Source organism: Bombina bombina, chromosome 6, assembly GCF_027579735.1.
Source record: "Bombina bombina isolate aBomBom1 chromosome 6, aBomBom1.pri, whole genome shotgun sequence".
Classification (NCBI taxonomy): Eukaryota; Metazoa; Chordata; class Amphibia; order Anura; family Bombinatoridae; genus Bombina; species Bombina bombina.
This window is the reverse complement of record NC_069504.1, coordinates 219,158,093-219,181,064: the sequence shown is the minus strand read 5'-3', so window position 1 is coordinate 219,181,064 and position 22,972 is coordinate 219,158,093. Positions and strand designations below refer to the sequence as shown.

General features: G+C 42.4%; 1 protein-coding gene across 1 annotated transcript in view; it reads right to left on the bottom strand.

Moving 5' to 3' along the window:
- Positions 1 to 22,972, bottom strand: part of ARID2 (AT-rich interaction domain 2) — a 574,897-nt gene that overhangs the window by 217,566 nt on the left and 334,359 nt on the right. Inside the window, exon 11 of the mRNA XM_053716737.1 lies at positions 2,410 to 2,577. Within this exon, the coding sequence (XP_053572712.1) occupies positions 2,410 to 2,577 (168 nt within the window). The remainder of the gene's footprint in view (positions 1 to 2,409; positions 2,578 to 22,972) is intronic.

Below are 22,972 nucleotides of genomic sequence, written 5' to 3'. Positions count from 1 at the left end.
TCAATCGATTTAGCCCAGAAAAAGTCTACAGTTTAAATAAGCCCTTGTGAAGCCCTTATTTACAATCGTAATAAACATGGCTTACCGGATCCCATAGGGAAAATGACAGCTTCCAGCATTACATCGTCTTGTTAGAATGTGTCATACCTCAAGCAGTAAGAGACTGCACACTGTTCCCCCAACTGAAGTTAATTGCTCTCAACAGTCCTGTGTGGAACAGCCATGGATTTTAGTTACGGTTGCTAAAATCATTTTCCTCATACAAACAGAATTCTTCATCTCTTTTCTGTTTCTGAGTAAATAGTACGTACCAGCACTATTTGAAAATAACAAACTCTTGATTGAATAATGAAAAACTACAGTTAAACACTAAAAAACTCTAAGCCATCTCCGTGGAGATGTTGCCTGTACAACGGCAAAGAGAATGACTGGGGTAGGCGGAGCCTAGGAGGGATCATGTGACCAGCTTTGCTGGGCTCTTTGCCATTTCCTGTTGGGGAAGAGAATATCCCACAAGTAAGGATGACGCCGTGGACCGGACACACCTATGTTGGAGAAAATGATAATAGGAGTAAATTAGAAAGTTGCTTAAAATTGTATGCTCTATCTGAATCGCGAAAGAAAAAAAATTGGGTTCAATCTCCCTTTAAAGGGACGCTAAAACCTTTTTTTTTCCGTTCATGATTCAGATAGAGCATGAGATTTTAAGCAACTTTCTAATTTACTCCTATTATCAATTTTTCTTTGTTCTCATGCTATCTTGATTTGAAAAAGCAGTACTATAAGCTTTAGAGCCAGCCCATTTTTTGTTCAGGACCTGGGTAGCACTTGCTGATTTGTGGCTAAATGTAGCAAACCAATTAGCAAGCGCTACCCAGGTGCTGAACTAAAAATGGGCCGGCTCCTAACCTTTCATTACTGCTTTTTCAAATCAAGATAACATGAGAACAAAGAAAAATTGATAATAGGAGTAAATTAGAAAGTTGCTTAAAATTGCATGCTCTATCTGAATCATAAAACATTTTTTTTTGGGTTAGTATCCCTTTAAATAGCCATGCTGTCTGGAGCAGTCTACTCCACCCCCTTATCAGTATTTAGACACAGGGATTGTATTTCAACTGAGTTCACAGCTTCTAGGCATGCTCCAACAGATAATCCATGTTCACTTTTGCATTCTACCAAAACAACAATAGATACAGATACAGCCATAGAAGGAAATGTGTGGGGGGAGTTATAGCTTTACAATTCAGAAACTTAAAAGAAAGGGTTAATAGTGAAGCTCTGAAGTATAAATTTGCAAGTACAGTACATATTATATTTTGTTTCTATCCCAAATTGTTTTATGTCCCTTTAAGTATTATAAATTGACCTTCGTGGGCTCCACAGATAGAATTCCCAAGCGTTAAAGCCACAAATCTGCTGCACTACCGCAATGCTCCATTTAGGGCGCCTTACCACCTCAGTGACAGGCTGGATCTAACTGCTCCGTGACTGTTGCACAATGAGCTCCAGCGGAAATGGCGCAAAAGCCTGCAGTGGGAATTACGGACACACCCACCACTGCAGGTCTGCAGCATAGATTTGCCGTGCTACAGGGGTCTCCAACTCTTATCGCACAGCTAGTGTAATGTAGCAGGGGTATTAGGCTCAGCGTGACAGTGGTGTGCACGGAGTCCGCACAGCAAGTCCAGCCGGAGGACCTGTACCACCTCTACGTAGGCCGCTCGTTCCCCATATCCAATGACCTCTGTCTTGAGGTCCTATTTATGTACCAGATTGCCCCCGAGGGCGCTTAAGATAGTGCCATAACTCACACAGGCATTCGTGGTGTGGAGACTTGTTTGCATATCGACCTCACTATTAGGCATGTTGCCATGAGGGAGGGACACTGTACTATAAAGACTTACCAATCTTCTAACCCAGGAAAGTTAGTGTAACTTACACCGCTTTTCCTGACAGGGCATCTAGCATAGAGTATCTGGAAGAGGCATAAGAACTTCCAAGCAACAACCAGAGTTAGTAAATACCAAAACTACTCTTCGAGAATTACATAGATAAATCTCTCCCCAGCTCTGTCTTGCAAGACTATCCAAATGAGAGCATAAAATCCAAATCTTCGTGATCAACTTCATCAGAGCACCTCTTTTTGCCTACCCCCATGACACTAGGCAAAGAACTACTCAGAGGGTGGGGAAAGTGGGAGGTTTTCTGTTTGGGGTGTCTTTGCCTCCTCCTGGTGGCCAGGTGAAGTATTCCTATAGGTTATGAATGTTTCTGTGGACTCTCACTGCCATTAGAAGGAAAGAAATGTTTTTAAACACAGATAAATTATAAAGGTAAGGTAGGGACTAAAGGAAAGGTCAGAAACATCAAGGAGTAGGAAAAAAAAATTTAGACTTAAAAACTAACCTGGTGCTGGGCTTGCATTTACCGGAGCAGGAACATGCTCGACCGTTTGAGGGCGGATTTCAGAAACCACTTGGTGGTTAGAGCTTTGATGCTCAATGAGCTTGACTGCTGTCAGAGCATCAGGCCCAAACATTTGTATGTCCATAGAAATTAAACATACTAAAGTATCTAAAACAAAAAAGCACAAGAGAAAATAAAAAGTTGATCTAAATAAGAGAATCACAATTGCCCTTCACGAACACAGTGCTTTAACCACAAAGTAGCCAACTAAACACGTCCTTGTTTATAAGTGTATAAACCAATAATTAGTATTATCCATACAGCTACAAATTATACACTCTCTATGTGAAAGATACCACTCCAGTTAAAAACCTTACTATCATGTTTCTACAAAATATGTGGGCATTATTTGTATATAAAATGTGAGATGCGATTTTCAAGTGAAAAAACATAATTTATGTAAGAACTTACCTGATAAATTCATTTCGTTCATATTGGCAAGAGTCCATGAGCTAGTGACGTATGGGATATACAATTCTACCAGGAGGGGCAAAGTTTCCCAAACCTCAAAATGCCTATAAATACACCACTCACCACACCCACAATTCAGTTTAACGATTAGCCAAGAAGTGGGGTGATAAAGAAAGGAGTAAAAAGCATCAACAAAGGAATTTGGAAATAATTGTGCTTTATACAAAAAAATCATAACCACCATAAAAAAGGAGGTGGGCCTCATGGACTCTTGCCAATATGAAAGAAATGAATTTATCAGGTAAGTTCTTACATAAATTATGTTTTCTTTCATGTAATTGGCAAGAGTCCATGAGCTAGTGACGTATGGGATAGCAATACCCAAGATGTGGAACTCCACGCAAGAGTCAAGAGGGAGGGACAAAATAAAAACAGCCATTTCCGATGAAAAAAATTAATCCACAACCCAAATAAGTTTATTCTCAAAAAATAAAAATAAAAACTTAAATCATAAGCAGAAGAATCAAACTGAAACAGCTGCCTGGAGAACTTTCCTACCAAAAACTTCTTCCAAAGAAGCAAATACATAAAAATGGAAGAATTTAGTAAATGTATGCAAAGAAGACCAAGTTGCAGCTTTGCAAATCTGATCAACTGAAGCCTCATTCTTAAAAGCCCAAGAAGTGGAAACTGATCTAGTAGAATGAGCTGTAATTCTCTGAGACGGGGCTTTACCCGACTCCAAATAAGCTTGATGAATCAAAAGCTTTAACCACAATGCCAAAGAAACGGCAGAAGCCTTCTGACCTTAACTGGAACCAGAAAAGATAAATAGACTAGAAGTCTTCCTGAAATCTTTAGTGGCTTAAACATAATATTTCAGAGCTCTCAAAGAATCCAAAGAATGTAAAGATCTCTCCAAAGAATTCTTAGGATTAGGACACAAAGAAGGGACAACAATTTCTCTATTAATGTTGTTAGAATTTACAACCTTAGGTAAGAATTTAAATGAAGTCCGCAAAACTGCCTTATCCTGATGAAAAATCAGAAAAGGAGAATCACAAGAAAGAGCAGATAATTCAGAAACTCTTCTAGCAGAAGAGATGGCCAAAAGGAACAACACTTTCCAAGAAAGTAGTTTAATGTCCAAAGAATGCATAGGCTCAAATGGAGGATCCTGTAAAGCCTTCAAAACCAAAATAAGACTCCAAGGAGGAGAGATTGATTTAATGACAGGCTTTATATGAATCAAAGCCTGTACAAAACAATGAATATCAGGAAGTTTAGCAATTTTCCTGTGGAATAAAACAGAAAGAGCAGAGATTTGTCCTTTCAAGGAACTTGCAGACAAACCTTTATCCAAACCATCCTGAAGAAACTGTAAAATTCTAGGAATTCTAAAAGAATGCCAAGAGAATTTATGAGAAGAACACCATGAAATGTAAGTCTTCCAAACTCGATAATAAATCTTTCTAGAGACAGATTTATGAGCCTGCAACATAGTAATAATCACTGAGTCAGAGAAACCTCTATGACTAAGCACTAAGCGTTCAATTTGCATACCTTCAAATTTAATGATTTGAGATCCTGATGGAAAAACGGACCTTGAGATAGGTCTGGCATTAATGGAAGTGGCCAAGGTTGGCAACTGGACATCCGAACAAGATCCGCATAACAAAACCTGTGAGACCATGCTGGAGCCACCAACAGCACAAACGATTGCTCCATGATGATCTTGGAGATCATTCTTGGAAGAAGAACTAGAGGCGGGAAAATATAAGCAGGTTGCCAACACCACGGAAGTGTCAACCCATCCACTGCTTCCGCCTGAGGATCCCTGGACTTGGACAGGTACCTGGGAAGTTTTTTGTTTAGATGAGATGCCATCAGATCTATTTCAGGAAGCCCCCACATCTGAACAATTTGAGAAAACACATCTGGGTGGAGAGATCATTCTCCCGGATGTAAAGTCTGACGACTGAGATAATCCGCTTCCCAATTGTCTATACCTGGGATATGAACTGCAGAAATTAGACAGGAGCTGGATTCCGCCCAAACAAGTATCCGAGATACTTCTTTCATAGCTTGAGGACTGTGAGTCCCACCCTGATGATGGACATATACCACAGTTGTGATATTGTCTGTCTGAAAAAAAATGAATGGCGCCAAAGTATGACGCACAACAAACAGAAAAATATTTTTTGGCGCCAAAAACGACACACTAGATGACGCAACCTCGTGAAGGACTCTGCGTCAACCAAGACGCCGGAAATTACGAATTTGCGTCAACGAACGTAACTTTTCGTCAAAAAAATCTTGCACCAAGAATAACGCAATAAACTGTGGCATTTTGCGCCCTTGCGAGCCTAATTCTGCCCGCGAATTTAAAAGACAGTTAATTTGAAAAAGAGACTATACCCCAGGTAAGAAATACATTTTTATAAAAAAGCATTTTCCAGATATGAAACTGACAGTCTGCAAAAGGAAATATACTGAAAACCTGAATCATGGCAAATATTAGTACAATACATATATTTAGAACTTTATATAAATACATAAAGTGCCAAACCATAGCTGAGATTGTCTTAAGTAATGAAAACATACTTACCAAAAGACACCCATCCACATATAGCAGATAGCCAAACCAGTACTGAAACAGTTATCAGTAGAGGTAATGGAATATGAGAGTATATCGTCGATCTGAAAAGGGAGGTAGGAGATTAATCTCTAAGACCGATAACAGAGAACCTAAGAAATAGATCCCCGATAGGATGATCATTGTATTCAAAAGGTAATACTCCCTTCACATCTCTCTGTCATTCACTGCACTCTGAGAGGAACCGGGCTTCAGCATGCTGAAAAGCGCATATCAACGTAGAAATCTAGCACAAACTTACTTCACCACCTCCATAGGAGGCAAAGTTTGTAAAACTGAATTGTGGGTGTGGTGAGGGGTGTATTTATAGGCATTTTGAGGTTTGGGAAACTTTGTTCCTCCTGGTAGGATTGTATATTCCATATGTCACTAGCTCATGGACTCTTGCCAATTATATGAAAGAAAAAAAAATTATGCTTACCTGATAAATTTCTTTCCGGATACGGTGAGTCCACTGAATCATCAATTACTGTTGGGAATGTCACTCCTAGCCAGCAGGAGGAGGCAAAGAAGACCACAGCAAAGCTGTTAAGTATCACTTCCCTTCCCACAACGCCCAGTCATTCGACCAAAGGAAAATAGTGAAAAAAGAAGCAACACAAGGTGTAGAGGTGCCTGAGGTTAAAGTTAAGAAATAACTGTCTTAAAATAAAGGTCGGGCCGTGGACTCACCGTATCCGGAAAGAAAGAAATTTATCAGGTAAGCATACATTTTGTTTTCTTTCCTAAGATACGGTGAGTCCATGGAATCATCAATTACTGTTGGGAACCAATACCCAAGCTCGAGGACACAGATGATTAGGGAGGGACAAGACAGGTAACCTAAACAGAAAGCACCACTGCTTGAAGAGCCCTTGTCTCAAAAGAACCTCAGCCGAGGCAAAAAAACCTCAAATTTGAAATATTTGAACAGGATATGCAGAGAAGACCAGTAGCAGCCTTGCAAATCCATTTCACAGAAGCTTCATTCTGAAAATCCCAAAAAGAAGAGACAGCCCTAGTGGAAAGGGCTGTAATTCTCTCAGGAGACTACTACCCAGCAGTCTCATAAACAAAACCAATTATACTTCTCTCTACCAGAGAAAGAAAAATAGCAGAAGCTTTCTGACCTCTACGTTTCCAGGAGAAACAAACAAACAGGGCAGAAGACTGGCGAAAATCCTTAGTCATCTGAAAATTAAATTTTAAAGCACGCACAACCTCCAAGTTGTGCAGCAAATGTTCTTCAGAAAAGATGAACTATGACAAAGAAAAACAGAATTTATGCTTACCTGATAAATTTCTTTCTTTTGCGATGTACAGAGTCCATGGTTTCATCCTAACTTGTGGGATATTGTCCTTCCTGACAGGAAGTAGCAAAGAGAGCACCACAGCAGAGCTGTCTATATAGCTCCATCCTTAACTCCACCCCCCAGTCATTCGACCGAAGGCCAAGGAAGGAAAGGAGAAACTATAAGGTGCAGAGGTGAGTGAAGTTTACATAAAAAATACTATCTGTCTTGAATAGACAGGGCGGGCCGTGGACTCGGTACATCGCAAAAGAAAGAAATTTATCAGGTAAGCATAAATTTTGTTTTCTTTTGCATGATGTACCGAGTCCACGGATTCATCATAACTTGTGGGATACCAATACCAAAGCTTTAGGACACGGATGAAGGGAGGGACAAGACAGGAACCTAAATGGAAGGCACCACTGCTTACAAAACCTTTCTCCCAAAAATAGCCTCCGAAGAAGCAAAAGTATCAAATTTGTAAAATTTGGAAAAGGTATGAAGCGAAGACCAAGTCGCAGCCTTACAAATCTGTTCAACAGAAGCATCATTTTTAAAAGCCCATGTGGAAACCACCGCTCTAGTGGAGTGAGCTGTAATTCTTTCAGGAGGCTGCTGTCCAGCAGTCTCATAAGCCAAACGGATGATGCTTTTCAGCCAAAAGGAAAGAGGTAGCCGTAGCCTTTTGACCTCTACGCTTTCCAGCATAGACAACAAACAAAGAAGATGATTGGCGAAAATCTGGTTGCCTGCAAATAAAACTTCAAGGCACAAACCACGTCCAAGTTGTGCAACAGACGGTCCTTCTTAGAAGAAGGATTAGGACACAGAGAAGGAACAACAATTTCCTGATTGACATTCCTGTTAGAAACAACCTTAGGGAGGAACCCAGGTTTGGTAAGCAAAACCACCTTATCAGCATGGAAAACAAGATAAGGCGAGTCACATTGTAATGCAGATAGTTCAGAAACTCTTCGAGCTGAAGAGATAGCAACTAGAAACAGAACTTTCCAAGATAGAAGCTTAATATCTATGGAATGCATGGGTTCAAACGGAACCCCCTGAAGAAATTTAAGAACTAAATTGAGACTCCATGGCGGTGCAACAGGTTTAAACACAGGCTTAATTCTAACTAAAGCCTGACAAAAAGCCTGAACGTCTGGGACATCTGCCAGACGCTTGTGCAACAGAATAGACAAAGCAGATATCTGTCCATTTAAGGAACTAGCGGACAATTCTTTCTCCAATCCTTCTTGGAGAAAAGACAAAATCATAGGAATCCTGATCTTACACCACGAGTAGCCTTTGGATTCACACCAAAAAAGATATTTACGCCATATCTTATGATAGATCTTCCTGGTGAAAGGCTTTCGAGAATGAATCAAGGTATCTATGACCGACTCAGAGAAACCCCACGTTCAATCTCCAAGCAGTCAGTTGCAGAGAAATTAGATTTGGATGCTTGAATGGACCTTGAATCAAAAGGTCCCGTCTCAGTGGCAGAGTCCATGGTGGCAGAGATGACATGTCCACCAGGTCTGCATACCAAGTCCTGCGTGGCCACGCAGGCGCTATCAAAATCACTGAAGAGCTCTCCTGTTTGATTCTGGCAATCAGAAGCGGAAGGAGAGGAAACGGTGGAAACACATAAGCCAGGTTGAACGACCAGGGTACTGCTAGAGCATCTATCAGTACTGCCTGAGGATCCCTTGACCTGGATCCGTAACGAGGAAGTTTGGCGTTCTGACGAGACGCCATCAGATCCAATTCTGGTGTGCCCCATAGCTGAACCAGTTGAGCAAACACCTCCGGATGGAGCTCCCACTCCCCCGGATGAAAAATCTGACGACTTAGAAAATCTGCCTCCCAGTTCTCCACCCCTGGGATATAGATCGCTGATAGATGGCAAGAGTGAGTCTCTGTCCATCGGATTATCCTGGAAACTTCTATCATCGCCAAGGAACTCCTTGTTCCCCCCTGATGATTGATATAAGCTACAGTCGTGATGTTGTCCGACTGAAACCTGATGAATCCGGCCGAAGCCAGCTGAGGCCATGTCTGAGAGCATTGAATATCGCTCTTATTTCCAGAATATTTATCGGTAGGAGGGCCTCCTCCTGAGTCCACAAACCCTGTGCTTTCAGGGAATTCCAGACTGCACCCCAGCCCAGTAGGCTGGCGTCCGTCGTCACAATAACCCACGCTGGCCTGCGGAAACACATTCCCCTGGACAGGTGATCCTGTGACAACCACCAAAGAAGAGAGTCTCTGGTCTCTTGATCCAGATTTATCTGAGGAGATAAATCTGCATAATCCCCATTCCACCGTTTGAGCATGCATAGTTGCAGTGGTCTGAGATGCAAGCGAGCAAACGGAACTATGTCCATTGCCGCTATCATAAGTCCGATTACCTCCATCCACTGACGGCCGAGGAATGGAATGAAGAGCTCGGCAGGTGGTTAAAATCTTTGATTTCCTGACCTCCGTCAGAAATATTTTCATGTCCACCGAATCTATCAGAGTTCCCAGGAATGGAACTCTTGTGAGAGGAATAAGAGAACTCTTTTTCACGTTCACCTTCCACCCATGAGATCTTAGAAAGGCCAACACTAAGTCCGTGTGAGACTTGGCAAGTTGGAAAGTCGACGCTTGAATTAAGATGTCGTCTAGATAAGGCACCACTGCTATGCCCCTCGGCCTTAGGACCGCCAGAAGGGACTCTAGCACCTTTGTGAAGATTCTTGGCGCCGTGGCCAACCCGAAGGGAAGAGCCACAAACTGGTAATGCCTGTCCAGAAAGGCAAACCTGGGGAAATGGTGATGATCTTTGTGGATAGGAATGTGTAGATACGCATCCTTTAGATCCACGGTAGTCATATTGACCCTCCTGGATCATTGCTAAAATAGTCTGAATGGTCTTCATCTTGAAGGTTGGAACTCTTAGGAATTGATTTAGGATCTTGAGATCTAGAATTGGTCTGAAGGTTCCCTCTTTTTTGGGAACCACAAACAGATTGGAGTAGAAACCTTGACCCTGTTCTGTTTTCGGAACTGGGCAGATCACTCCCATGGTAAAAAGGTCTTCTACACAGCGTAAGAACGCCTCTCTTTTTGTCTGGTTTACAGACAATTGAGAAAGATGGAACCTCCCCCTTGGAGGAGAATCTTTGAAATCTAGGAGATACCCCTGGGTTACAATTTCTACGGCCCAGGAGTCCTGAATGTCTCTTGCCCAGGCCTGAGCAAAGAGAGAAAGTCTGCCCCCTACTTGATCCGGTCCCGGATCGGGGGCTACCCCTTCATGCTGTCTTAGTGGCAGCAGCAGGCTTTTTGGCCTGTTTACCCTTGTTCCAAGCCTGGTTAGGTCTCCAGGTTGGCTTGGATTGAGCAAAGTTCCCCTCTTGCTTTGCAGCAGGGGAAGAGGAAGCAGGACCACCCTTGAAGTTTCGAAAGGAACGAAAATTATTTTGTTTGATCCTTGTCTTATTTGACTTATCTTGAGGGAGGGCATGACCCTTCCCTCCAGTGATGTCTGAAATGATCTCTTTCAGTGCAGGCCCGAATAGGGTCTTACCTTTGAAAGGGATGGTCAAAAGCTTAGATTTAGATGACACATCAGCTGACCAGGACTTAGGCCATAACGCTCTTCGCGCTAAAATGGCAAAACCTGAATTCTTAGCTGCTAATTTAGCAAGATGAAAAGCGGCGTCTGTAATAAAAGAATTAGCCAACTTAAGGGCCTTAATTCTGTCCAAAATATCATCTAGTGGGGTCTCCACCTGAAGCGCCTCTTCTGGAGCCTCAAACCAAAAAGCAGCTGCAGTGGTTACAGGAACAATGCACGCTATAGGTTGAAGAAGAAAACCCTGATGAACAAAAATTTTCTTTAGGAGACCCTCTAACTTTTTATCCATAGGATCAATGAAAGCACAACTGTCTTCAATAGGTATAGTTGTACGCTTAGCCAGAGTAGAAATAGCTCCCTCCACCTTAGGGACCGTCTGCCATGAGTCCTTTATGGTGTCAGAAATGGGGAACATTTTCTTAAAAACAGGAGGGGGAGCGAACGGAATACCTGGTCTATCCCACTCCTTAGTAACAATGTCCGAAATCCTCGTAGGGACCGGAAAAACATCAGTGTAAACAGGAACCTCTAAATATTTGTCCATTTTACACAATTTCTCTGGAACGACAATAGGGTCACAATCATCCAGAGTAGCTAAAACCTCCCTGAGCAATAAACGGAGGTGCTCTAGCTTAAATTTAAATGCCGTCATATCTGAATCTGTCTGAGGGAACATCTTTCCTGAATCAGAAATCTCTCCCTCAGACAGCAAATCCCTCATCCCTACCTCAGAACATTGTGAGGGAATATCGGATACGGCTACTAAAGCGTCAGAAGGCTCAGCATTTGTTCTTAACCCAGAGCTACTGCGCTTCCCTTGCAACCCTGGCAGTTTAGATAAAACCTCTGTGAGGGTAGTATTCATAACTGAAGCCATATCTTGCAAGGTGAAAGAATTAGACGCACTAGAAGTACTTGGTGTCGCTTGTACCGGCGTAACTGGTTGTGACACTTGGGGAGAACTAGATGGCGAAACCTGATTTCCTTCTGTCTGAGAATCATTTAATGCCAAATTCTTATAAGTCAAAATATGTTGTTGTGCAATTTATAGACATATCAGTACAATTGGGACACATTCTTAGAGGGGGTTCCACAATGGCTTCTAAACAACTGCAGAACTATAAAAGCCTAAGCTGTACTGCTAAGCCACAGGTAGGCTTCTTGTCTGAACAAGAAAATACATCTGAAGGACACCACTTAAGCATAAAATGAAGGAATTATACTGTCTAATTCTGATATTTCACCTTCAGAAACTACCGACGAATCCTCCTCACCAAACTTAGGAGAGAGAGACTTAAGCAGTACAATATGGAGCAGCAACCATACTATCTGAAAATGAAAATGTCCTCTTGCCTTTTTTCCTGAAAATAAAGAAAAACAGATAAAGGCGCAGATACCGCAAAGGGTACCTGAGCTGCAATTTCTATAGGCACATAACTCCTCCAGGAGATTAAGAGGAACCGCAGAGCACTGGGTGTGACGCCATTGAGGCCTGGGACGTTCGAGGACAAAGCTGTGACATTGTCAAAACATCTAGTAGGTTAATATGCTCTGCGCTATAAGTGTTTGAAACCTTGTGAAACTATCAATTTTAAATAAAAATATACATTTATTTTTCCAAATATATTGGGTGTGCTTTAAAAACTTATTTCCCTTCATTTTTTGGGTATTAGCTTCTCTAGCGCTCTTATATCTTTTCTTTTTAATTTGTAAAACATTGTCAAAACAGCATCATCCTAAGATGAAACATGGTTTTCAGTGGGCAACAACTTATCTCACCATGAGAAAGTTACAGCTTAAGCAAGCAGCACAGAATTGTCAAGAGAAACAATTTGTACTTCCAAACATACTTCTAAATGTTAACCCTTTTTTGTGCTGTGCATGGATCTGAATTAAGATTGTGCCCAAAAAGGGGCAATAAACACTGTATCGCTTCTCTGTTACAGCATTTAACTCCGTTCTGTTCCTAAACAAACTCTCCTAGCAGTTCTGTGATAGTAAGCAGTATTTTTTGCCATCTTCTGTGGGAAGCATAAATCATGGTCAAATGATACAAAGCAATGGAGTTAAACCAGACTCATCATTCAAACAGAGCAATTGTGCATCATTTTATGGCAATATTGATAAATTAATCTAAAGTCAATTCAGCTTTTATTGCAATTTTTTTTAGGTGTAGCAAATTTTACTTTTTCTTTCACTCTCAAATAAATTATTGTGAATTATTTGCCCCTTTTAGGTGCACATATTTATACCATTGATACATTTTCTTTTGGAAAGTAGTTAAATCTTGCACCCACTTAACCAAATTACAGGCTCGTCAGAAGTGATTTGGTCATGACAATGATTTTTCCTAGCTAAAATTCAAATCAGGAAGATGGAAATAAAAGAGCAAAATGAAAAGTTTTGGAACGTGAAGGAGATATTTTTTTTTTTCCAATTCAAATTAATACACTTTCTAAATGTATGATTTGCTTACATTACAAATATTTTCATTTTAAACGGTCATATTAATAAAAAAAAAAGAGCATGTCTTTTATTTTACTATTATGACCCTTTAATCTTTCTGATTTGTATTCATGACGACTTATTTCCCCAAATGGCCTTTGCTTTACATGCAAACATATAATTACAAAAACAAAATTTATGCTTACCTGATAAATTTCTTTCTATCCGGACATGGAGAGTCCACAACGTCATTCCAATATCCCTTCAGGCCAGCAGGAGGAGGCAAAGAGCACCACTGCAAAGCTGTTAAGTGTCACTCCCCTACCCATAATCCCCAGTCCTTCCACCAAAGGGAAATGGAAAAAAGAACAACACAAAGGTGTAGAGGTGCCTGAGGTTTAGTCAAAAATAACTTTCTAACTAAGGGTGGGGTCATGGACTCTCCATGTCCGGAAAGAAATTTATCAGGTAAGCATAAATTTTGTTTTATTTCCTAAGACATGGAGAGTGCACAACGTCATTCCAATTACTAGTGGGAACCAATACCCAAGCTAGAGAACACAGAATGAATAGGGAGGAAGAAAAAGACAGACCTAAACAGAAGGCACCACCGCTTGAAGAACCTTTCTCCCAAAAGAGGCCTCAGCCGAGGCAAAAGTATAAAATTTGGAAAACGTAAGTAAAGAGGACCAAGTTGCAGCCTTGCAAATCTGTTCCACAGAAGTTAAATTTTTGAAAGCCCAAGAAGAAGACAGCCCTAGTGGAATGAGCTGTAATTCTCTCAGGAGGCTGCTGACCAGCAGCCTCAAAAGCAAAACAAATTGTACTTCTCAACCAGAGGGAAAGAGAAGTAGCAGTAGCCTTCTGACCCTTACGCTTTCCTGAGAAACAAACAAACAAACAGGGCAGAAGACTGGCAAAAATCCTTAGTCGTCTGAAGGTAGAATTTTAGAGCATGCACAACATCCAAGATGTAAGAGACATTTCTAATGAGAAGGATTGGGATAGAGAGAAGGCTTGGGATAGAGAGAAGGAATAACAATTTCCTGATTAATATTTCTATCCGAAACTACTTTAGGGAGAAATCCCAATTTAGTACAAAGAACTGCCTTATCCACATGAAAGATAAGATAAGATAAGGCGAGTCACACTGCAAAGCAAAGAGTTCCGAAACTCTCAGGGGAGAAGAAATAGCAATAAGAAACAAATCCTTCCAAGATGACTAATTATTGAAAGCGTTGAACTATTGAATGCATTGGCTCAAAAGGAGCCTGCTGCAAAACTTTAAGAACAAGGTTAAGGCTCCAAGGAGAAGCAACAGGTTTAAACATAGGCCTGACTCTGACCAGGGCATGACAAGAAGATTGAACATCTGGCACATTGGCCACACGCTTATGTAAAAGAATAGATAATGCAGAAATCTGACCTTTCAGAGAACTGACTGACAACCCTTTCTCCAGACCCTCTTGGAAAATGGACAAAATTCTAAGAATCCTGACCCTACTCCAAGAGAAGTGCTTCCATTCACACCAATAAAGGTATTTACGCCATACCTTATGGTAAATTTTCTGAGTAACAGGCTTACAAGCCTACAGAATGGTCTCAATGAACTACTCAGAAAACCCACGCTTAGCCAGAAGTAAGAGTTCACTCTCCAAGCTGTCAGCTTCAGAGAAACGAGATTTGGATGGAGGAATCGACCCCGAGTTAGAAGGTCCTTCCTCAGAGACAACCTCCAAGGTGGCAGAGATGACATCTTCACTAGATCTGCATACCAGATCCTGCAAGGCCATGCAGGAGCTATTAGAATTACTGACGCTCTCTCCTGTTTGATACGAGCAATGAGTCGTGGAAGGAGTGCAAACGGAGGAAACATATGCTAGACCAAAAACCCAAGGGACCACCAGAGCATCTATCACAGCGGACTGCGGATCTCTTGACCTTGAACCGTACCTTGGAAGCTTGGCGTTCTACCGAGACGCCATCAGATCCAACTCCAGCACCCCCTACTTGAGGGTTAACCTGGAGAACACCTCTGGATGGAGTGCCCACTGCCCGGGATGAAATGTCTGTCTGCTCTGGAAATCCGCCTTCCAGTTGTCCACTCCTGGAATGTGGATGGCAGACAACACTTGTGAGCTTCCGCCCACAGAATAATCCATGCCACCTCCTTCATGGATAAGGAACTCCTAGTTACTCCCTGGTGGTTGATGTAAGCCACTGAGGTGGTGATGTCCGATTGGAACCTGATAAACCAGGCTAAGGACAATTGAGGCCAAGCCATCAGAGAATTGGAAATCGCTCTCAACTCCAAGATCTTTATTGGAAGAGCAGACTCCTCCAGAGTCCATAGTCCCTGCGCATTTAACAAGTCCCAGACTGCTCCCCAGCCTAGCGTCTGTGGTCACGATCACCCAGGAAGGTCTCCGGAAACATGTTCCCTGAGACAGATGCTTCTGAGAAAGCCATCACTGGAGAGTCTCTTGTCGACTGGTCTAGATCTATCCTCTAAAATAGATCCGAATGGAGTCTGTTCCATTGTTTTTAGCATGCATAATTGCAGAGCTCTCAAATGGAATCGAGCAAAGGAAATGATGTTCATGGAAGCGACCATCAGACCAATTACCTCCATACATTGGGCCACTGAAGGCTGAACAGTAGACTGTAGAGAGAGGCAAGAGGAAAGAATTTTGGATTTTCTGACCTCTGTCAAAAATATTTTCATAGACCACCCTTGTAGCTGGAACAAGGGAACTCTTCTCCAGATTCACTTTCCATCCGTGGGAATGTAGAAAAAAGACAAGATCTCTGTATGAGAGTTTGCTTGTTGAAAATTTGGCGCCCGAACCAATATGTCGTCCGGGTAGGGCGCCACTGCAATTCCCTAAGACCTGACCACTGCCAAGAGAGCCCCCATAACCTTTGAGAAAATTCTGGGAGCTGTGGCGAGGCCAAACGGAAGAGCCACAAACTGAAAGTGCTTGTCTAGAAAGGCTAACCTCAGAAATTTGTGATGATCCCTGTGGATGGGAACATGAAGATACGCGTCCTTCAGGTCTATGGTCGTCATGAACTGACCCTCTTGTACCAAAGAAATAATGGAACGAATGGTTTCAATTTTGAAGGATGGTACTGTAAGAAATTTGTTGAGACACTTCAGATCTAAAATTGCTCGACAAGTTCCCTCTTTTTTGGGAACCACAAACAGATTTTAGTAAAATCCTAGACCCTGTTCCCTTAGAGGAACTAGAACAATTACTCCCAGGGAGAAAATGTGTTGAACACAGTTCAAGAATGCCTCTCTTTTTACCTAGTCTGCAGATAATCTTGAGAGGTGAAATCTGCCCCTTGGAGGGCAAGATGTGAATTCTATTTTGTAACCCTGAGATACTATATTCACAGCCCAAGGATCTGGGACATCTCGTATCCACGCTTGACAAAACAGGGAAAGTCTTCCACCCACTTGATCCGATCCCAGACCGGGGGCAGACACTTCATGCTGGCTTAGACTTAGGGTTTCTTAAATTGCTTAACCTTGTTCCAAGACGGATCAGGTTTCCAAGAAGGCTTGGACTGCTCCTGCTTGGAAGAGGGAGAAGACTTTTGACCTTTGAAGTTACGAAGGGAATGAAAATTACTTTGACGTCCTTTAGGTCTGTTCTTCTTGTCTTGTGGTAGAAAAGAACCTTTCCCACCCGAAATATCAGAAACTATTTCTGCCAGACCAGGTCCAAACAAGGTTTTACCCTTGTAAGGAAGCACCAGAAGCTTGGACTTAGAGGTAACATCAGCTGACCAAGACTTTAGCCACAAATCCCTGCTAAGACAGTGAATCCAGACATCTTGGCTCCCAGTCTAATAACTCGCATGTTAGCATCAGAAATAAAGAAATTGGCTAGTTTGATAGCCTTAATCCTATTTTGGATCTCCTCTAATGGAGCCTCTACTTAAATTGATTAAGATAAGGCATCGCACCAATAAGATGCAGCACTTGCTACTGTGGAAATACAAACTGCAGGTTGCCATTGAAGACCCTGATGAACATACATATTTTTCAAATAAGCCTCCAACTTCTTGTCCATGGGATCCTTAAAAGGAGCAGCTATTCTCTATAGCAGGGGTGTCCAAACTTTGCTCTCCAGAGGTTTTGGAACTACATTTCCCATGATGCTCAGCTAGATAAAATGCTGGCTGAGCATCATCGGAAAACAGAATTTATGCTTACCTGATAAATTACTTTCTCCAACGGTGTGTCCGGTCCACGGCGTCATCCTTACTTGTGGGAATATCTCTTCCCCAACAGGAAATGGCAAAGAGTCCCAGCAAAGCTGGCCATATAGTCCCTCCTAGGCTCCGCCCACCCCAGTCATTCGACCGACGGACAGGAGGAAAAATATAGGAGAAACCATATGGTACCGTGGTGACTGTAGTTAGAGAAAATAATTCATCAGACCTGATTAAAAAACCAGGGCGGGCCGTGGACTGGACACACCGTTGGAGAAAGTAATTTATCAGGTAAGCATAAATTCTGTTTTCTCCAACATTGGTGTGTCCGGTCCACGGCGTCATCCTTACTTGTGGGAACCAATACCAAAGCTTTAGGACACGGATGAAGGGAGGGAGCAAATCAGGTTACCTAAACGGAAGGCACCACGGCTTGCAAAACCTTTCTCCCAAAAATAGCCTCCGAAGAAGCAAAAGTATCAAATTTGTAAAATTTGGCAAAAGTGTGCAGTGAAGACCAAGTCGCTGCCTTACATATCTGATCAACAGAAGCCTCGTTCTTGAAGGCCCATGTGGAAGCCACAGCCCTAGTGGAGTGAGCTGTGATTCTTTCAGGAGGCTGCCGTCCGGCAGTCTCGTAAGCCAATCGGATGATGCTTTTAAGCCAAAAGGAAAGAGAGGTAGAAGTCGCCTTTTGACCTCTCCTTTTACCAGAATAGACAACAAACAGAGAAGATGTTTGTCTGAAATCTTTTGTAGCTTCTAAATAGAATTTTAGAGCACGGACTACGTCCAAATTGTGTAACAAACGTTCCTTCTTTGAAACTGGATTCGGACACAAAGAAGGTACAACTATCTCCTGGTTAATATTTTTGTTAGAAACAACCTTTGGAAGAAAACCAGGCTTAGTACGTAAAACCACCATATCTGCATGGAACACCAGATAGGGCGGAGAACACTGCAGAGCAGATAACTCTGAAACTCTTCTAGCAGAAGAAATAGCAACCAAAAACAAAACTTTCCAAGATAACTTAATATCTATGGAATGTAGAGGTTCAAACGGAACCCCTTGAAGAACTGAAAGAACTAGATTTAAACTCCAGGGAGAAGTCAAAGGTCTGTAAACAGGCTTGATCCTAACCAGAGCCTGAACAAATGCTTGAACATCTGGCATAGCTGCCAGTCGTTTGTGTAGTAAGACAGATAAAGCAGAAATCTGTCCCTTTAGAGAACTCGCAGATAATCCTTTATCCAAACCTTCTTGCAGAAAGGAAAGAATCTTAGGAATTTTTATCTTATTCCAAGGGAATCCCTTGGATTCACACCAGCAGATATATCTTTTCCATATTTTATGGTAAATCTTTCTAGTTACCGGTTTTCTGGCCTGAACCAGAGTATCAATCACAGAATCTGAAAACCCACGCTTTGATAGAATCAAGCATTCAATCTCCAAGCCGTCAGCTGGAGGGAGACCAGATTTGGATGTTCGAATGGACCCTGAACAAGAAGGTCCTGTCTCAAAGGTAGCTTCCATGGTGGAACCGATGACATATTCACCAGGTCTGCATACCAAGTCCTGCGTGGCCACGCAGGAGCTATCAAGATCACCGAGGCCCTCTCCTGTTTGATCCTGGCTACCAGCCTGGGAATGAGAGGAAACGGTGGAAACACATAAGCTAGGTTGAAGGTCCAAGGCGCTACTAGTGCATCCACTAGAGTCGCCTTGGGATCCCTGGATCTGGACCCGTAGCAAGGAACCTTGAAGTTCTGACGAGACGCCATCAGATCCATGTCTGGAATGCCCCATAATTGAGTCAACTGGGCAAAAATCTCCGGGTGGAGTTCCCACTCCCCCGGATGGAATGTCTGACGACTCAGATAATACGCTTCCCAGTTTTCCACACCTGGGATGTGGATCGCAGATAGATGGCAGGAGTGATTCTCCGCCCATTGTATTATTTTGGTTACTTCTTTTATCGCCAGGGAACTCCTTGTTCCCCCCTGATGATTGATATACGCAACAGTCGTCATGTTGTCTGATTGGAATCTTATGAATCTGGCCTTTGCAAGCTGAGGCCAAGCCCTGAGAGCATTGAATATCGCTCTTAGTTCCAGAATGTTTATCGGGAGAAGAGACTCTTCCCGAGACCATAGTCCCTGAGCTTTCAGGGATTCCCAGACCGCACCCCAGCCCACTAGCTGGGGTGCCAATGACCCACTCTGGTCTGCGGAAGCTCATTCCCTGGGAAAGGTGGTCCAGGGATATCCTCCAACGGAGTGAATCTCTGGTCTTCTGATCTACTTGAATCACTGGAGACAAGTCTGTATAGTCCCCATTCCACTGTTTCAGCATGCACAGTTATAATGGTCTTAGATGAATTCGCGCAAAAGGAACTATGTCCATTGCTGCAACCATCAACCCTACTACTTCCATGCACTGAGCTATGGAAGGACGTGAAACAGAATGAAGAACTTTACAAGCGCTTAGAAGTTTTGACTTTCTGACATCTGTCAGAAAGATCCTCATTTCTAAGGAATCTATTATTGTTCCCAAGAAGGGAACTCTTGTTGACGGAGACAGAGAACTTTTTTCTATGTTCACCTTCCATCCGTGAGATCTGAGAAAGGCCAGAACGATGTCTGTATGAGCCTTTGCTTTTGAAAGGAACGACGCTTGTATTAGAATGTCGTCCAAGTATGGTACTACTGCAATGCCCCTCGGTCTTAGAACCGCTAGAAGGGACCCGAGTACCTTTGTGAAAATCCTTGGAGCAGTGGCTAATCCGAATGGGAGGGCCACAAACTGGTAATGTTTGTCCAGAAAGGCGAACCTTAGGAACTGATGATGTTCTTTGTGGATAGGAATATGTAGGTACGCATCCTTTAGATCCACGGTAGTCATAAATTGACCTTCCTGGATAGTGGGTAGAATCGTTCGAATGGTTTCCATTTTGAACGATGGTACCCTGAGAAATTTGTTTAGGATCTTTGAATCCAGAATTGGTCTGAAGGTTCCCTCTTTTTTGGGAACTACAAACAGATTTGAGTAAAATCCCATTCCTTGTTCCGTCATTGGAACTGGGTGTATCACTCCCATCTTTAACAGGTCTTCTACACAATGTAAGAACGCCTGTCTCTTTATTTGGTTTGAGGATAAGTGAGACATGTGGAACCTTCCCCTTGGGGGTAGTTCCTTGAATTCCAGAAGATAACCCTGAGAAACTATTTCTAGCGTCCAGGGATCCTGAACATCTCTTGCCCAAGCCTGAGCAAAGAGAGAGAGTCTACCCCCCACTAGATCCGGTCCCGGATCGGGGGCTACTCCTTCATGCTGTTTTGTTAGCGGTAGCAGGCTTCTTGGTCTGCTTACCCTTGTTCCAGCCTTGCATCGGTTTCCAGGCTGGTTTGGACTGTGAGGCATTACCCTCTTGCTTAGAGGATGCAGAATTAGAGGCCGGTCCGTTCCTGAAATTACAAAAGGAACGAAAATTAGACTTATTCTTGGCCTTGAAAGGCCTATCTTGTGGGAGGGCGTGACCCTTTCCCCCAGTGATGTCTGAGATAATCTCTTTCAATTCTGGTCCAAAGAGAGTTTTACCCTTGAAGGGGATGTTAAGCAATTTTGTCTTGGATGATACATCCGCTGACCAAGACTTTAGCCAAAGCGCTCTGCGCGCCACAATTGCAAACCCTGAATTTTTTGCCGCTAATCTAGCTAATTGCAAAGCGACATCTAAAATAAAAGAGTTAGCCAACTTAAGTGCGTGAACTCTGTGCATAACCTCCTCATATGGAGTCTCTCTACTGAGCGACTTTTCTAGTTCCTCGAACCAGAACCACGCTGCTGTAGTGACAGGAACAATGCACGAAATGGGTTGTAGAAGGTAACCTTGCTGTACAAAAATCTTTTTAAGCAAACCTTCCAATTTTTTATCCATAGGATCTTTGAAAGCACAACTATCTTCGATAGGAATAGTAGTGCGCTTGTTTAGAGTAGAAACTGCCCCCTCGACCTTAGGGACTGTCTGCCATAAGTCCTTTCTGGGGTCGACCATAGGAAATAATTTCTTAAATATAGGAGGGGGAACAAAAGGTATGCCGGGCTTCTCCCACTCCTTATTCACTATGTCCGCCACCCGCTTGGGTATAGGAAAAGCGTCGGGGTGCACCGGAACCTCTAGGAACTTGTCCATCTTGCATAATTTTTCTGGAATGACCAAGTTGTCACAATCATCCAGAGTAGATAACACCTCCTTAAGCAGTGCGCGGAGATATTCTAATTTAAATTTAAATGTCACAACATCAGGTTCAGCCTGTTGAGAAATTTTTCCTGAATCTGAAATTTCCCCATCTGACAAAACCTCCCTCATGGCCCCTTCAGATTGGTGTGAGTTTATGACAGAACAATTATCATCAGCGCCCTCCTGCTCTTCAGTGTTTAAAACAGAGCAATCGCGCTTTCTCTGATATGCAGGCATTTTGGATAAAATATTTGCTATGGAGTTATCCATTACAGCCGTCAATTGTTGCATGGTAATAAGCATTGGCGCGCTAGAAGTACTAGGGGCCTCCTGCGTAGGCAAAACTGGCGTAGACACAGAAGGAGATGATGTAGAACCATGTCTACTCCCTTCATCTGAGGAATCATCTTGGGCAATTTCATTATCTGTAGCAGTACTGTCCTTACTTTGTTTGGACGCTATGGCACAATTATCACACAATTTTGAAGGGGGAGACACATTGGCTTTCATACATATAGAACATAGCTTATCTGAAGGTACAGACATGTTAAACAGGCTTAAACTTGTCAATAAAGCACAAAAACCGTTTTAAAACAAAACCGTTACTGTCTCTTTAAATTTTAAACAGAGCACACTTTATTACTGAATATGTGAAAAAATATGAAGGAATTGTTCAAAATTTAACCCTTAAAATAACGAAACCGGAGCCGGTTACAGATTTAACCCCTATACAGTCCCAGCTACAGCCTTTGCTGTGACTTTACCAAGCCCAGAGGGGAATACGATACCAAATGACGCCTTCTAGGAACTTTTCCAACTACTTTCAGGTCCTCACACATGCATGTCTTGCTCTCAAAAACAACTGCGCAGTAATGGCGCGAAAATGAGGCTCAGCCTACAACTGGGAAGGCCCTTCCTGACTGGAAAAGGTGTCTAACATAGTGCCTGACGTTAAAAAACGTTCCCCAAGTTTATAAGTGTGAATTATCAGCATAAACATGTATAAAATGTCCAAATAAAGCAATCGATTTAGCCCATAAAAGTGTCTACCAGTTTTATAGCCCATATTAAGCCCTTTATTCTGTTTGAGACTAAGAAAATGGCATGGAACACCAGATAGGGCGGAGAACACTGCAGAGCAGATAACTCTGAAACTCTTCTAGCAGAAGAAATTGCAACCAAAAACAAAACTTTCCAAGATAATAACTTTATATCTACGGAATGTAAGGGTTCAAACGGAACCCCTTGAAGAACTGAAAGAACTAGATTTAGACTCCAGGGAGGAGTCAAAGGTCTGTAAACAGGCTTGATCCTAACCAGAGCCTGAACAAATGCTTGAACATCTGGCACAGCTGCCAGTCTTTTGTGAAGTAAAACAGATAAAGCAGAGATCTGTCCCTTCAGAGAACTTGCAGATAATCCTTTCTCCAAACCTTCTTGTAGAAAGGATAGAATCTTAGGAATTTTTATCTTGTTCCATGGGAATCCTTTAGATTCACACCAACAGATATATTTTTTCCATATTTTATGGTAAATTTTTCTAGTTACAGGCTTTCTAGCCTGAATCAGAGTATCTATTACAGAATCTGAAAACCCACGCTTTGATAAAATCAAGCGTTCAATCTCCAAG